The sequence below is a fragment of the Pezoporus occidentalis genome, unplaced genomic scaffold (genome assembly GCF_034315485.1).
Source record: "Pezoporus occidentalis ecotype Australia unplaced genomic scaffold, CSIRO_AGI_Poc_V1 ctg211, whole genome shotgun sequence".
Classification (NCBI taxonomy): Eukaryota; Metazoa; Chordata; class Aves; order Psittaciformes; family Psittacidae; genus Pezoporus; species Pezoporus occidentalis.
In genome coordinates this window covers 1,086,223-1,102,246 of record NW_026913976.1, presented here as the reverse complement: position 1 = coordinate 1,102,246, position 16,024 = coordinate 1,086,223, and the positions used below count along the sequence as shown (strand labels likewise).

Here is a 16,024-nt window from a genome sequence, read left to right as displayed (position 1 = left end):
AAAGCCACTGTATCTCAGATAAATGTGTATGTATAAAAGCTCTTCTTTACTACCGCAGTTCATGCCCTAACAGTGCTATGCACAAAACCTGATAGATCTAGAAAGAACAAATCACACTGAAGTCATTATATTTTTGTTTATACTACTGCCTATTAAATATTAATAGTTCTCATTTTGCTTCAGTACTACTGAACTATATTACTTTTATTAAAATGAAGCATACTTCATGAACCATGAAACATACCTATCTCAGAGAACCTACATTCATTATACCAATTACCTTACTGTTGAGGACAGACATTTCCATTTAAAAGGTACTATGCTGTACTGCAGGCATCACAACAGCCAAAATGATTATAGTGCTGAACTTGTGATATCAGGAAATTTATAATACGGCATTTGGCATTCTCTTTCAATCTCCAGAAAAAATAATAGCCTTTCTCAGCCAATTCTGTATAAATTTCCCCAATTATTGTACTCCTGATAGAACAGTTTGGGTTGGAAGGGTCCTTAAAGATCATCTAGTTCCAACCCCCCTGCCATGGGCAGGGACACCTTTCACTAGACCAGGTTGCTACAAGCCCCTGTGTCCAACCTGGCCTTGAACATTTCCGTGGATGGGGCAGCCACAGCCTCTCTGCTTCTCTGGGCAACCTGTTCCAGTGTCTCACCACCCTCATAGTAAAGGAGTTCTTCCTAATATCTAACTAAATCTCACTTCGTTCAGTTTAAAGCCATTACCCTATGTCCAATCCCTACACGCCCTCATAAGAAATCCCTCTCCGGATTTCTTGCAGGCCCTCATAAGTTACTGGAAGCTGCTCTAAGGTCTCCCCTGAGCCTTCTCTTCTCCAAGCTGAAGAAGCCCAAGTCTCTTTGTCTTCATAGGAGAGGTGCTCCAGCCCACTGATGATCTTCAGGGTCCTCCTCTGGATGTGTTCTAACAGGTCTACATCCTTCTTATGTTGGGTTTTTTCCCCTTCTGCCACCCCCAAGAGTAAACCTGAACATCCTAGAAATAGACACTAAACACACTGGAAGGAAGGACTACAGTAGGTAAAGAAAAGCACCTAAAAGGAAAACTGGGTATTAAAAACAATTATTTTGCTCATATTCCACCCAAGTTAATTAAAATGTGATCCTACCATTTGTCTTGAAGCAATAATCTTCTATTTGATCTCCTTGATTAAAAAAATCCCCAAATACAGCCAAGCACAGCATTATATGCATTCAACTCTATTAAGAATTCTCACATTAATGTGACATAGGGCAGGTTGTCAGCCTGTTTGCTAGACTGCAAACCTAAAAAGTCATTTGCATCACTTGTTAAACACAGGATTTCAGCATACTTTCCAACTTTACTACCTCCAACAAAATAAAACAAAACAAAACCCCAAACCAAAATAAACCCCAACAATCACACACACGCAAAACTAAACAAAAACTATGGGCAGAAGTAGCTTCTAATCAAGAGATTTAAACAGTACAATCTAATACATAGGAAGGGAGTTATCTAAGGCATGCTTCAATCTGTGCCACACCCTGGTTACTCCCAAAAGGCCGGAAGAGCCTTTCCTGGCTGCTTAGGTCTCCCTTATTCACAGGAAAAGTAAGCTGAGCACACATACAAACAAGGGCATGCAGCAGGCCAGCAAATGAAGCGGCACAGGGATATGCATAAGATTTCTTTTGCTTAGAAACAGTCACTGGTCTGCATATGCTTATCTCAAAAATTATCTAGCTTACACTAATAATGATTCTGAAAAAGGACACCACATTGAACTTTTCAGGGGTGGTTTCACTTTCCTGAAGTATGGAAAGATACTACAGGAAGATGGGATTGCATTCGTTAGCAAACTCCTAATACACTTATGAAAAGAAATCTGTAAATTCAAGTTCTCTCACAGAAGAATTATTCTTAAATGCTAGTGCTATGTATGTATAAAACCAAACTTACTTAAATCTTGGGATCAGTTACAGATATCAGATAATGCTTGGACAGTGTCAATCAGATCTGCATCTTGGCGAATAAGAGCAATTTCAGGATAACACTACTATTTCCTTTTCAGATATTTAATATTTAAAATGCAATTAACAGAAACAGTATCAAATAAACCATCTCACCTGTCATCTTCATTAAAAAGCCCGCAGTTCTGCAGTCTTTAAAGGGCTAAACGAAAGAATTGCTCTAGAAAGCAAATATGAAGAAGGTTAATGAAAATGTTCAATGATTTTTGAGACAAAAATAAGCTTGCCACCCTGACTACAGCAGATACAGCAGTTTTTACACACTGTGCATAAAAAACTCAAAATAAGAACACTTGTCATTTAGGGCCACGAGTCAGTCAATGATGCCAAAGAAAATCAGGGTTGTAGGAGCTCCTCTCTAGGAAGCTTTTCCTGCCCCAGCATTCCCCTGTTGGAAAACAGCAGGGGATTTGTATTAAAAAAAAAAAAAAAAAAACCAACTGCAACAGTAAATAATCATTGGAAGTCAACTACATTCCAGTTGACTGGGGTTTTTCGTCTACCCAACTTCAGCTGAAACAGAAGCAGCCTTGACTCAAGAGGGGATGCACAGCCAGAGACAGTAACAGCATTAGGTATCTTGTGAGAAGACATCAATCCAGCCTGTGCCCACTAGCAAAGCTGGGTAGAAGCACTTTCCCAGCTGTCTCGCGGTGGGCAGGCACCTGCTGGACACTCAATGTGCCTCAAACTGAGAAGGGGCCTCAGCTCGTTCCCAAACATACTTTTTCTCACTGCAGCCCCAGAGATGCAGAAAAATGCATCATCCTCTTTATACTGATGTATGGCAAATAGAGTCTAAAGCCCAGATCTGCACAGTACTAGGAAGCTACACAGCTCAGTATTAAAAACTCTGGGATTTGAGACTTACAACCCTTTCCAAAAGGATGACTAAGCCCCTTAGGGTCTCTGCCTCTGTTTACTATGCCCTGATCAACACAGGTAGCAGACATGAACAAGCACACACAGGCACAGCAGCTGTGCAATGGCAAGAATACCCCCTGCAGCCACAGTGACACCTCCCCTAGTGGTAGAAGCTAGTTCAGTAAAAGGGAAAATTTGATGATATAACTGCCCCAACCTGCAGACTTCTGCCTCAGTAGGACTCTTCATTCTGATCAGCTTAAGTGTGTTGATCAAACCCCACCATATTGACCCAGCTAATACTTCACCTAATAAGGTGCTAGCTAAATATCTTTAGCACTTCAGTCCACACACAAATGAAAAGAAGCTGAATAAGCTCCATTCTTCCTCACCTCCACCTTTTTGGAGCTTCTCCGCTAAGAGGGGCAACCCCAACATGGTGCTTTATTTGTTAAAAAAAGGAGGGTGCTAGATCAGAGGGAGTAAATGAACCCACTGAGTCACTGCTAGATACCCCCAAAAGGATTTGCGTTGGTGAACAGGAAAGACCAGAGCCTGAGATTCAGTGGCTTTACATGCCATTTAGGTATTTCTATTTAAAAACAAGGTACATGGAGAACACAAACCTGCTCTCTTTATTCCATAAGGTAGTTCAAACTTATCACTCCCGTGGAACTCCGCCACTCTGATAAAATCATTAGCACACAGGAACGGGTATATTTTGTCAACACTAATGAAAGGGAAAAAGTTTCAAAAATCCAGATTATGTATTTCAATTAGCCAGTAATTCATGCAATTTCTTTTAAAAAAAAAAAAAGCTTTCTTCATCCTACTGCAAGTATTATCAATTTTTAAGAGAAGAAAACTCACGAACACAGGGAAAGAAAGCAAGTGACAAAAGGGAAAGATTTTGTATTGGAAAATACAGGTAAAGTGTGAAATAAAAGGACACTCTCACTTTCTCTGCTACTATAAGTTATAAAGTCATTAAAATCACATGACTGAAAGCTTAAAACATAAGAACATGTTTAAGAGAACATGTAACCCAGAAAGACAATGAGTAACTTCAGGTTTGAAAAGTATGTAACAGAGGCAAGGAATATTAAGTTCTTATTATATACTGCAATTTACAGAATTCGATTTGAAACAAGGTGTTTTAATTTGAAAATACCATCTCCTGAAGACTTCAGCTTATTTGAGATACATTCCCATTCCAAACATGTGGCTGTATTCACATTAGTAAGTACTCTGCAGCAACAGAGGTATACCCATACAGGAAAAAGTATGGAGTTCTCACATCCACATTCTACACATCTCAGTTTGTTTTTTGTGCTAGGCTAACTCCATTAGGATGCTGCAGACTGAACACCAGCAGCTGCAGCACGGCAGGTGTGCTCCTTCAGTGCATTTTCTGGCTTAGCCAGATGTCCAAAAGGAGCCCAGACCACATATGCCAGGGTCACCCTGTGATGAGAAGAGTGGCACATGGGGATCACAAGGAGGACTGCCTCAAAAGCACATTCCTCCTACAAACTAGAGTAGGATGGCATCATACTCTATAAGCATCAAGACAGAAAGAATGGGTCATGTCTTCAAAAGACGGCAACCACAGACAAGGGTTCTCTCAGGGAGGCGCTCATGTTACCATACCTGCCAAGTCAAGTCAAATAAATGCACAGTAGACCCAATCCTGTCACATGCCATCATGCCATTGGCTTTACCTTGGAGTTAAATAGTCACACACTCACTGAAATGGCTTACTGGAGTGATCCTGAATACCAGGCCTTATATTAAAGTGTTAACACAGAAGTACACAGTCACAACAAGAGAGCCTACTGTTGATCATAAATACCCATAGCCAGCACATGACTTGTTTCTCTGTGAAGAACATTAATAGCTGTTAAAATAAACCCCTCCATTTCAGCTTTACAAAGCAAGTACCTCACTCTAAGCTCTATGTATTCAGAAGATACCAACAGTAAAAAGGAAAAAAACCAAACCAAAAACCCAACAGAATACCACAGCCCACACACCAAGAACTGGGCCATAGGTTAACTAAGCAAGACCAGCTAACTTTAAGACAACATGCACTGAACACCACCTGTATTAAACGTAGTAACTTGCCTTGCTGTTCAGAAGCAGCTGCTAAGCTTAGACATAATAAATAAATAATGCATCTACTGCAAAGAGATTCTTAATTCTAGCTCTGGTTCCTTTCCAATAAATAATTCTGCCAGGTTAAAAATCCTTGCAACCTCCCCAGGCTATTACCAAAGTGCACAGACCAGCTCTTCAGCTCACACAAACTATCTCTGTAAAGGAGCTGTGGAAATATGCAAGAGATTCTGTTCTAGCTCTGCACCTTTTTTTTTGCTGTGCATCCGAGTCCATCCCTGCCCCCCTTGCTCAGCACCAGAGCTATCCTGCTGAGCCTGACATAGAGACAGCCTGGGCACACTGGGGGAAGTAAGGAGGGAACTAGGACTACTTTACTGGGCCACGCAGCTAACTAAAACTCAAAGACCACAGGACTGTTTTGAGTAGAACAAACTTAAGATTGTTCCATGTTCTTTAAAATAATAATAGCACTGAAACAAAGCCATGTTTTCTTGTACAGCAAAAAAAGCAATGGTGCCTTTACTTAGAGCTTTAAGACTCCCTCAGCCAGGACTTGGTTCTAAAGATCTTCCCAAGCCTTCCCAGGACCATATTCAATGTCTGCTAAGGCAAAACACAAAGCCAACAATACAGCTTGTCTGCTTCTGGTCCCGTGGTACTTTCTTGACCTCTCATTTAAGACTTGTGCTTCTAATAACAAAACCTCCTATTATTGCCTCACAAAACTCTTGGATGCACTTTTGTGACCAAACACCTCCTTCGTTTTGGGTTGAAGCTCTTTCTTTTTTCATATGATCGCTTCTTTACAAAGGAAGCTTTCTATGAGTATACTAAAATGGAGAACATCTACGCACAATTCAACAATACTATTAAAGGAACAAAAGCATGAATAAACTCAAATTTCATTAAAGCTCCACTGAAGGGGAAGAATCTTCTATCATTAAAGATTAGATGAATTTTTGCACATTTCATTCTCCACTTTCGAAATAAATAGAAGAAATTTTCAAAATCTCTCTTGATTCCTGGCTGCTACAGAAATACTTAACTATCAAAAACTCTTTAAAGTGCAGGTTTTTAATAACAGAGTGACTGAGTTTCGGTCTTTGATATGAAGACTTTTTTACATCAAAAACATGGAGCAGAGGGAACCTAAGGCTTGTACTTCAATCATTAAAATAGCTTCACTGTTACTAGCTAGAATATGTGAACAGGAAGTATGTATTTATTCAGTACAGACACCAGCATTTTGAGCTAGTTGTGTGGTATTGCTCAGATGCTGATCAGTGGCAAGCTAAACAATTTATGTTGCGACAACCAGGAAGAATAACAATGAAAAAGCTGTACTTTTAGAGGTAAATCGAAATGTGAAATAGGTCAGAATATGTAAATAGCTCATTTCTACCTCAATCAGCACAGACTTTCCTTTTCCCTCTACTTCCCACAGAATACTCACCCCAGTAAAGATTCAAATGCTGGTTTCAGGAGGCAAGTGTCCAGCACATTCCTTCTCTCCACAGCCGTAGGCGGCAGCCTGCAAAAGAAGAATTTCAAAGAAATAGCAGTAATAGGAATCAGTAGCAGCAACAAGGTAGGGAAACTTGGACAAGCCAAATTAGTAAAAGCTAATTTAACTAGTAAAAGTTAACACCATGCTAAATTTTCATGATTACCTTTGCATCATAAAGATGGATTTTTATCACTGCAGCATACAATTACTAGCAAAGGCTTTTATCTCATAGCACTGTTCCAAAGGGTCTGTAACCTCCCTCTTCTCAGTAACTATCAAAGAATCCATAACCAGGTGAGATTTCAGACCTACCTGTAGAGAAGCAGGACACCTGGGATGAATCAATGCTGCAGCCAAACCAGATAGCATCACCAGCGCTCCTCAGAGAAGAGTCTCATTTAGAGTGGGGAATAGAGAGAGTACCACATAGGGTACTTTAAGGAATGTGAGGTTGTTTGGGCTTAAGTCATTCCTCTCATAAGGCAAAGACATTTAAGAACATTCCCACCTTGGTGATTTAGCCCAATTAATAACAAATACAAAGCCCAGAAGGCAGGACAAAGTTCAGTGTGAGCAATGCGTGCATCTGGGCTTCATTAAAAACAGAAGGATGAAACCACCACACTAGAACCACAAGCCAAACAGACCATTAAGGTTAATTGCTTTTAGTAACCCCAAGTTGTCATGTGAATACATACACTAAAAAAAAGCACCCTGTGAAAGGTATCAGCTGGCCAGCTCGTTGCTTTCCAGCATAAGCCTCACAGATGGCATTTTGCAGGATGGCTTCAGAGAGAAGAGGCCTGCTTTTAAATTTTAGCATAGACACTTATTAGTCCCAGAAACCTAATTGCAGGAATTTACTAGCACAAGATATGCTTATACATCCACTTGCACATCACAAGTTAACCACACCTCTGATTTATTAAATTTTAAGTACAATAGCTGCCCTTGTAGCTCTGCTCATTTTATTCAGGTAACTCAGAATTACAGAAATTTGAAAGTTGTAAACAAATGTCCTTCCATCAATTCACTGCTTGTTATAGACAGTCACTGTAAATGGCCATAAATATTAACCGAACACTGGAAACATGACATAGACAAGCTCCCTTTGTCAGACATGTTACAATTGTGTTCGTAACAGAAACAGCCAACAGACAATAACCAGTACAATAACCAGTTGAATGGTGAGCCTACAGACAAAGGCTACTGATTTTAGTCTCAATGCCTCCCACCTGCCCAAAAAACAACCAAGCAACCAAAAAAAAACAAAAAATCCCACCACAAAAATACTCAACTGCTGAACTTACTGGGTAACTCCACTAGTCTCATAGGAAGGAGAAGCCCTCACAGAGGAAGTCTGTCCATAAAAGCTAATCCTGCAAAAAGGGAAATGTCACAACACTGTGGTTTGCTATAAACAGAAACCACAACAGAAAGCCACTCTATCAATTGTATGCTATAAGCAAGACAAATAGAATCACATAAATCACTACTTTTAAAAGCTATCACTATTATCTTCATAACACAAACACACTGCTCAGTCCTGGTCACAGCTATGCAAAAGGCAATGGAAACTCAACTTCTTCAATAACTATGCTGAATTTTAGGTGCCAAGACACCTGTTCCAAGGAGTCTGGAGACAATGAAGGTTCACTTCCCACAAGGATGTCACTGGGGCAAGCCTCTCCCATGACATTTATCAGACACCTAAAGAAACAAGCTAACACTAAGCACATGTGGGGTGGGACGAGTTATGGACACAACACACAAATAGGATATCTCTTCTCACCTAAACACCTATTTTCTTGAAACTCAGAGTGGCTATCCCTATCTCTGAGGTCCTGACCTCCCCACACAATCAGGCTCAAATCAACCGCTGGGTTTAAAAGTGACACGACGGAAGGTTGACAGGACAGAATAAATCACAGTACAAAACAAAACAACCACAAAACAGAACAGAGAGTAGTATTCACTTCCGCTGATCACTATTAAACAGCTCTCCAGCAACATAGCAACTCCCAGCCACATCTCTTACAGCCATGAGGGTGTTTGCAATGTAATTGAACAAAGCATCACCATACCAGTAGAGGTTATTTCTCCACAGATTTCCATGCAGTATGCCATACATAACAGCAGCAGCCAGGATGAAAAACAGAAGAATTCGTTTCATGACTGATAGATCTGAAATGTAAGAAAAACAAGACATTTAAATCCAAGCCGTGCTATTAACATGAGCTTTTATAAAGCATCTTGAAACCTGTGAAAGGAAATCATCGCTATTACAAGCATTCATCACCACCACAAATTTGACACACAAAGTCACAGTGACAGGAACTGAACGTTGTTTTGCACCTAAGACATGTGCATACTCTGCACAGAAGCATTGAGAGGGTCTCACTCTAGGTTCTCTCTGAAGGCACAGGAAGAAGATGGGCTCTTCCAGAAGCCTATCAGAGTAAGAGCTCCTTTCTGCCCATTTGCAGCCCAAAGAAACCAGCCTCTTGGTTCAGAAGTTGGCCTTTACAGGTACATGCCTGTGCTTCTCCTCTTTCTTGCGCCACACACTACCAGTTTCCATAATTATGCAATTAAATAAGCATTAGCACTTTGCAGGAGGTAAATAGGCTGATGCCAATGAAACAGAACAGGGTATGATCTACCTAAAATTGCTACCAGCTTTTTTAGGACCACTGAATATTCTTAAAGTCTGGTTTTGGTCATCTAAAGCTGTACTGAAGCCATCTGCTTATGCCCTTAAGGACAGACTTCATAGAATCATAGAACAGTTTGGTTGGAAGGGACGTTCAAAGGTCATATAGTCCAACCCCCCTGCAATGAGCAGGTACATCTTCAATTTGCTCAGGTCACTCAGAACTACATCCAGCCTGGCCTTGAATGTCTCCAGGACTTCACTGCTCAAGTGACAGAAAAATGCTATTTTCACACATCACAAAGCAAGGAAGACAAGTTAGGATCCAATCTATGGAACTTACTAATCATGGGGAAATAGTGTTCATTTTTTAAAACACTTCATTGCACAGTCTACTAAAAGAAAACTATAGACATACCAGAAGCTCAGGTATCTGGCAAGAAACACTGAGGGAAAAGAAACTTCTGCACTGCTCACATCGAACACACTGAGCTGCCCTCTCAAGTAGTTATGAATAAACTGTTACCGCTTAATCTAGTAGAAGTCCAAAATAGCCATTCTGGCCACAAGCTACTGTGGAAATTTACTCAAGAACTATACCCTTTTATTATTTTCACTTCTTCCCCTACCATGGTAAGAAGGTTCAATATAAGCAATGCATGAATACCTGCTTGCATATCTATATTTTTATAGTGAAGGTATGAAACAGCTGTCCAGCAAACAGAAGCCATATCCAGACATACTGCTGCATTTTTCTGCTGAGCAGAACCTTTGCATTTATGGTTTGGTTTTTTTCCTCCTTCTATTTTTTTTAAATTTTCTTTTTTAAAATTCTGTGTTGATTTTTTGACTATTTAGAGCTGCTCTTATTTTAAACCTGTGTTAAACAGCCCTAAGGCAGTAAAACTCAAAACAGTTATAGTCCAGATGATTTACAGCAATATGCTTTATGCTAGTAACATCTTAACATCATACCTTGCATTAAAGACCAATAAACTACTAGAGCGCACTGCATTTTGTTATCAGAAATAGAGACACAAACTACTGACTAAGACATACACTACTGCCACTCACATGAACATTTCTTTGAGGTGAAGCTGTGAACTATCTGTTACAATTACTTGAGTGCAACAAGACACTACTTCCTTATTTACATATACACCCCTTGCCCCATCCTTCACACAAGCTTAACTGTAGGGTCAGAGATAGAGTTTTATATCAATATCTAACTGTAACAAAGCCACACAATTAACAAGCTATCATCTATCAACCTTAAGTATACCCTCCAGCCTGTCCTGCTCTGTTCTAGATGAACTACAGGCTGCAGCTGTTGCGATTTCAACCTTTCATCCTGCCCTGGGAAGTAACATTGCCTCCCTTACAGCTCCAATTCCCTTAACTCTTCTGGAAGAGTTACTACAGAATTTTTTGACAGTCACTCTCAAATTCTAGAGCAAACTCTGAGTTTTTTTGCAATAATTTTATAAGTCTTTCCCTAAAACTGCAAGGATACTACCAAAAAACCCTTACCTACTGGGTTTAGTCAAATGTCATTAACAGCAATTAGCTCATCATTTTGAGTACCATCATGCACACATGTACAGGACAAACAGGTGGTCAGGCCCATTCAGCATGTCCTTATGAAAGGCCGATCCTGCTTGACTAACCTGATCTCCTGTGACAAAGGTGACCCACTTAGAGGATGAGGGAAAGGCTGTAGATGTTGTCTACCTAAACTTTAGTAAAGCCTTTGACACCATTTCCCACAGCATTCTCCTGAAGAAACTGGCTGCTGGCTGTATGGGCAAGTGTGCTCTTTGCTGGGTAACAAACTGGCTGGATGACCAAGTCCAAAGAGTGATGGTGAATGGAGTTAAATCCAGTTGTCAGTTGGCCACAAGTGGCATTCCCCAGGGCTCTGTATTGAGACCAGTTCTGTTCAGTATCATCATCAAGGATCTGGATGAGGAGATCAAGTACACTCTCAGTAAGTCTGCAGATGACATGAGGCTGCATGGGTGTGTTGATCTGTTTAAGGATTGAAAGGCTCTACAGGGGATCTGGGCAGGCTGCATCAATATTCTGAGGTCCGGCATTTGGGTCACAACAACCCCATCCAATACTACACACCTGAGGAACAGGAGATGGAAAGCTGCTTGCCAGAAAAGGGGGCCCTGGGGGCGTTGGTCAACAGCTGTCTGAGTATCAGGTAGCAGCATATCCAGGTGGCCAAGGCGGCCAATAGCATTCCAGCCTGTATCAGAAACAGCGTTGCCAGCAGGGTAAGTGCAGTGATGATGCTCCTGTACTCAGCACTGGTGAGGCTGTACCTCAAAGCCTGCCTTCAGTTCTAGGCCTCTCACTGCAAGAGATACATTGAGGCGCTGCAGTGGGTCCAAAGAAGAGCAACGAAGCTGGCGAAGGCTCTAGACCCCAAGTCTTATGAGGAGCAGCTGAGGGAACTGGGGTTGTTCAGCCTGGAGAAAAGGAGGCTCAGAGGAGACCCTATCACTCTACAACTCCCTGAAAGGAGGTTTGTAGCAAGGTGGGTGTTAAGTCTCTTCTCCCAAGTAACAAGAGAAAACAGCTTCAAGCTGCACCAGGGAAGGTTTAGACTGAGTATTAGGAAATTTATTTTCACCAAAAAGGTTGTCAAGCATTGGGCCAGGCTGCCCAATGAGTGTTTGAGTCACCACCCTAGAAGTGTTTAAAAGATGTATAGATGTGGCACTTGGGGAAAAGGTTAGTGCTGTACTTGGCAGTGCTGGGTTTACAGTTGGACTCTATGATCTTAAAGTTTTTTTCCAATCTAAATGATTCTATATTTGAAAAAGATGCGTCTCTCCTTGGGTTGTTTTGTTTGGGTTTTTTCCATTGTCAGTATTTTACCCCCTCCTGGTTTGCAGAAGTTTGCTGAAATATCCCACTGAAATGGAAATTAACTGTTTATTTTTATTCCCTAATTCGATCAATGCAAACATCAATTAAACAACAGAACATAATGAACCAGCTCTTCAAATAAAGTTGCTAAATTAGCAACTGATTAAATTGCTGATTTTGCTGACTTTAATGGAAGAGACCTTGCTGAAGGGTCAGACCAGGGTACGAAACAGAGCAAAGACAAAGCAAAGGGTATTTAAAAACCAAAACATTATGAATAACAGTACTAGTCAGAGAAAAAAAAAATGCTTGGAAAGTGTTTACAAAGATATTCATACAGCCTGCAAAACACTAATTTAAACAAGAAAATGTAGGTCAACATTCTTCAAACAGGATCCTAAGGAATCTGTAGCAGCTTTCAGTATCACATGTAGGACAATCAGCATGGCACTCACATGAGAATGTAGGGTGTACCTAACTCAGCTCTTGGGAACATAAAACGGCCATAGTTACACAAGTGTCTTCTCACCATCCCAACCCCCAGTGCCTGGCTTCATCCAGTTCTTTAAGAAGAAAAATTACGTAGTCAAGAAAGACAGTCTTTTTAGTGAAGACTTTCTTAACCTGGTTTAGTAAACAAAACCATTGCCTTGTTTATGGAATAAATTATTCTGGCTGCATTTTTAATGGTGACAGCATTTTCCAGCTCTGCCTATTTTAAAATAACCAAGTGTTACAGAAAGCTAATCAAAGGAAAACAAACTCCTACAATGTAAATATTGCACTAGAAAATTCCCAGTCAGAGATGCAAGAAAAGAGAAGACACAGCTCAGATGTAAAATGACAGGCCCATTCCAGCTTATTTATCACAACACAAAATCCTGCATCTTGATTTAAGCTCATCAACCTGACTGACAGAGGTCATGGTGCCCTTAGGCCAAGGTCAGTCAGGGTTAAGCAAAACAAGGTGGACAAAACTGGAACTCAACTATTCAATTCCCTCCTCTTTCTGAAAAGCCTATGGTGATCCACACAAAGGAAGGGGCGAGGAGCCCAGCATGCCAGTGCACAATGTTCATAATGTTAGCTGGTCAATTTTCTGAAAGTAAGCAAGCAACAGAATGCATAAGCATTATAAAGAGATTGATGGGTATTTTTTATTAAGAATCTAAAACCAGCTTCCGCTGTTCAACTTTCTACGCCGCCTAAGGCAGAGCTACAGTTACAGAATTACCAGACCCTGTTATGGTATTAAGTGATCTCAAGATCAGCCTGCATCTCCCATGGACAGATGGGTCCACCCCAGCTCCCACCAACACACTGAGTACATTGCAAATTTATTATATAATCCCAGAGGCTAATATTTTCTTTCCTTGATGGAAGTGGAAAACCAATGTCCTTGTCAGAGCTGCATCTTTACATACAATTAGTCCTCATTTTGCAGCTTCATCAAGTGTGGTATCCAATATGAGTCACCACCTCAGAGCTCCAGTTTATCTTTCAACTTACATATGCAGTTGATGCAGCCACGCCACAGAATAATCACACAGAAAACTACAGCTGTTGGACTGGGCAATCACATGACCACATTACAAGCACCTTTTTTCATTACCCTTGTAAGCCTTACTTTTGTTTTCTTCCTTGAAATTAGGTTGTCAATAATACAATGCAGGAGACTTTTCAGTATGTGCCACTCATTTTATAAAGCACCTTTGACTATTACTAAATATTTAACTAAAAAGTGGTTACTGCTAAATTAAAAATTACTAATCTTAAAACAATGTTGGCTCCATACGTAGTCCTGTAACAGTTTAACTCCTTGCTGCTGGAATTAACTGACACCATGAAATTTCAGCTCACTCAGAACTCAAATTCCTAGCTCTTGTAGTTGTGGGGGAGGAAGGGAAGTGAGCTTGAAAATATGATTTGAGTGGACCTTGAAATTTGAAGGGACAGCAGAAAAAGCACAAAAAAAAAAAAGACTAAGAAGTTTGAAAAAAAAATATCAGGATTTTTAAGATGTAGCCAATCTCTTGTGGGTTTGCTTGTGATCACCAGTACTGCAGCACTGCTTCCTTTTGGTCAGGATGTAGTGCATGCCTGGTAGAACAACTACACAGCAAGATGACAGTCTCAAGTTATGTGCCTTAATGTACTCACATTATAGCAGCTTATCTATATCTTCTGCCAAATATATACAGTATTCATCATTAACTCTTCCAGTTCTTACTCTTGCATAGTTCATTAATTCTTCACCTCTTCAGGAAGGAAATGCTGTAGTGGACAATACAACAGCACTCCAGCAGAATCTTAAAGGCACTGAAGTAGCTGAGTCAGTTTAATGCCTTCCTCACACACTCCTTATATTTTTTCATCATTTCCAATCCTCCTTTTGATTTCAGTTTATTATGAAACAGAAGACCTCAGGAATATTTAGTTTCAGAGAGGATATATTGGGTTACCCTAGAAAAGTGGCCATGAATTAAAATTATATTACTAACTCTCTAACAACAGTAGCTTAGCTTTGAAGTAGCAAGGCTTAGTTTTGAAGTTGCAAGTTTAACAGCATCTTAATTGGAAAAGAGTCTTGCTAACCTGCCCCACCCCACACAAAACCAAAGCAGATATTCCTGTTCCTGAAGGCCTGTGCAATCCATGACACCAAAAAACTAAGGTTTTATTATGTTAAAATGTCACTGGGGACTTCCACCATCTCACAATATCTGTACCAGCAGTGGAATACTCTTCCTACACTGGAAGATACTATGTTTCTCTTTCAATGATGAGGGGATAAGCAGCTGAGAAAGAAGCCTGGTGACTTGGTATGAAAACCAGAGCTTTCTTCCCCTGCAACAGCTTACCAAACTAGCTATTTACTTCAACAGGATCCTGGTAACTGAAAAAAAAAGATGATCTTCCTCCAGAGCTCCTTTTTGTTAAGGAAGGTTTCCAATGTTTCCCTAACATTTTCCCTCTCTAACGCTGCAAAAGGCCTGAAAATAAACAGCAAAATATTTTTTTCTCCATGTACTCAACTGCAAGCAATGATGTCCAGTTTATGTCACAGTAGTAGTGACGTTTAGTAGATTTAAGTCAACTGTTGTTCTTTACCAGCTATTACAGCCAGAAATGTAGCCTCTGCTGACACTATCTAGTGGGAAGAGATGTAAACTAAAGCTATGCCCACCTCTGACTTTTTGCATGTTTGCATGCCAAGTACTGCACACAAATTCAGGACAGGCTGTGAGAGTTAACAGATTTGGTTTAGGAACTAAACGCTTGCCTGCCTCCCTTTCATCATCCTGCTAACGATGAAACCTACTATGCACCACAAGAGACAGCAATACATTTATTTTGTGGACAAGTCATCACCATTTTATTCCATTTTTGCCCTTCAAGTACAGACACCAGTGTTTTGCTTCTCACCAGAACATTCCCAACAGCTGGGTCAAGCAAAAAGGAAAAACAATTTAATCTGTATTTTTCAGTGACAATCTTCATTTCCATTTGCTTCCGTCTAAAATATTCAAGGAGATCTCTGCATTTCCCATGTGTGTGACTCCAGTTTTACTTAAAGCTCAGAAGCATACCTGGACAGGATGGCTGGTGGAAAAGGGAGGTTAGCTCCCCTAGAGACGGCTGCAGGCAGGTCTGGGAACAAGCACAGTTTATCTCCGTGTTTTGGGCATAACAGGCAACACAGCATCTACTCCCCTCCAAGCCTTCATCTCAAGTCTCACACTCTCACCTCAATTCCCATTATTTTTTCATGCAAGAAATCACGTATGGCAGTTTGTTCTAGCCAAACCTAAGCCTTTCAGCATTTCAGGAAAGATCTGAAAGACACGAGTTCATAGCTTTCCAAGGAAAACATGCCATCAATAGGGAGAGTATGGCAAAAGCTGCAAAAAGCCTGTAGGTCCTGACTCACTCTTGCAGTCATTACCAGGCTCAGACCCTCTTGTTCTTACATC

At 40.5% G+C, this 16,024-nt stretch overlaps 1 protein-coding gene across 1 annotated transcript in view; it reads right to left on the bottom strand.

The window, feature by feature from the left end:
• ST3GAL6 (ST3 beta-galactoside alpha-2,3-sialyltransferase 6) overlaps positions 1-16,024 on the bottom strand; it is a 48,872-nt gene that overhangs the window by 19,012 nt on the left and 13,836 nt on the right. The window contains exons 2-4 of the mRNA XM_062619538.1: positions 8,602-8,701; positions 7,828-7,896; positions 6,464-6,541 (exon numbers count right to left, since the gene is read on the bottom strand). Of these exons, the coding sequence (XP_062475522.1) occupies positions 6,464-6,541; positions 7,828-7,896; positions 8,602-8,690 (236 nt within the window). The 5' untranslated portion in view covers positions 8,691-8,701. The remainder of the gene's footprint in view (positions 1-6,463; positions 6,542-7,827; positions 7,897-8,601; positions 8,702-16,024) is intronic.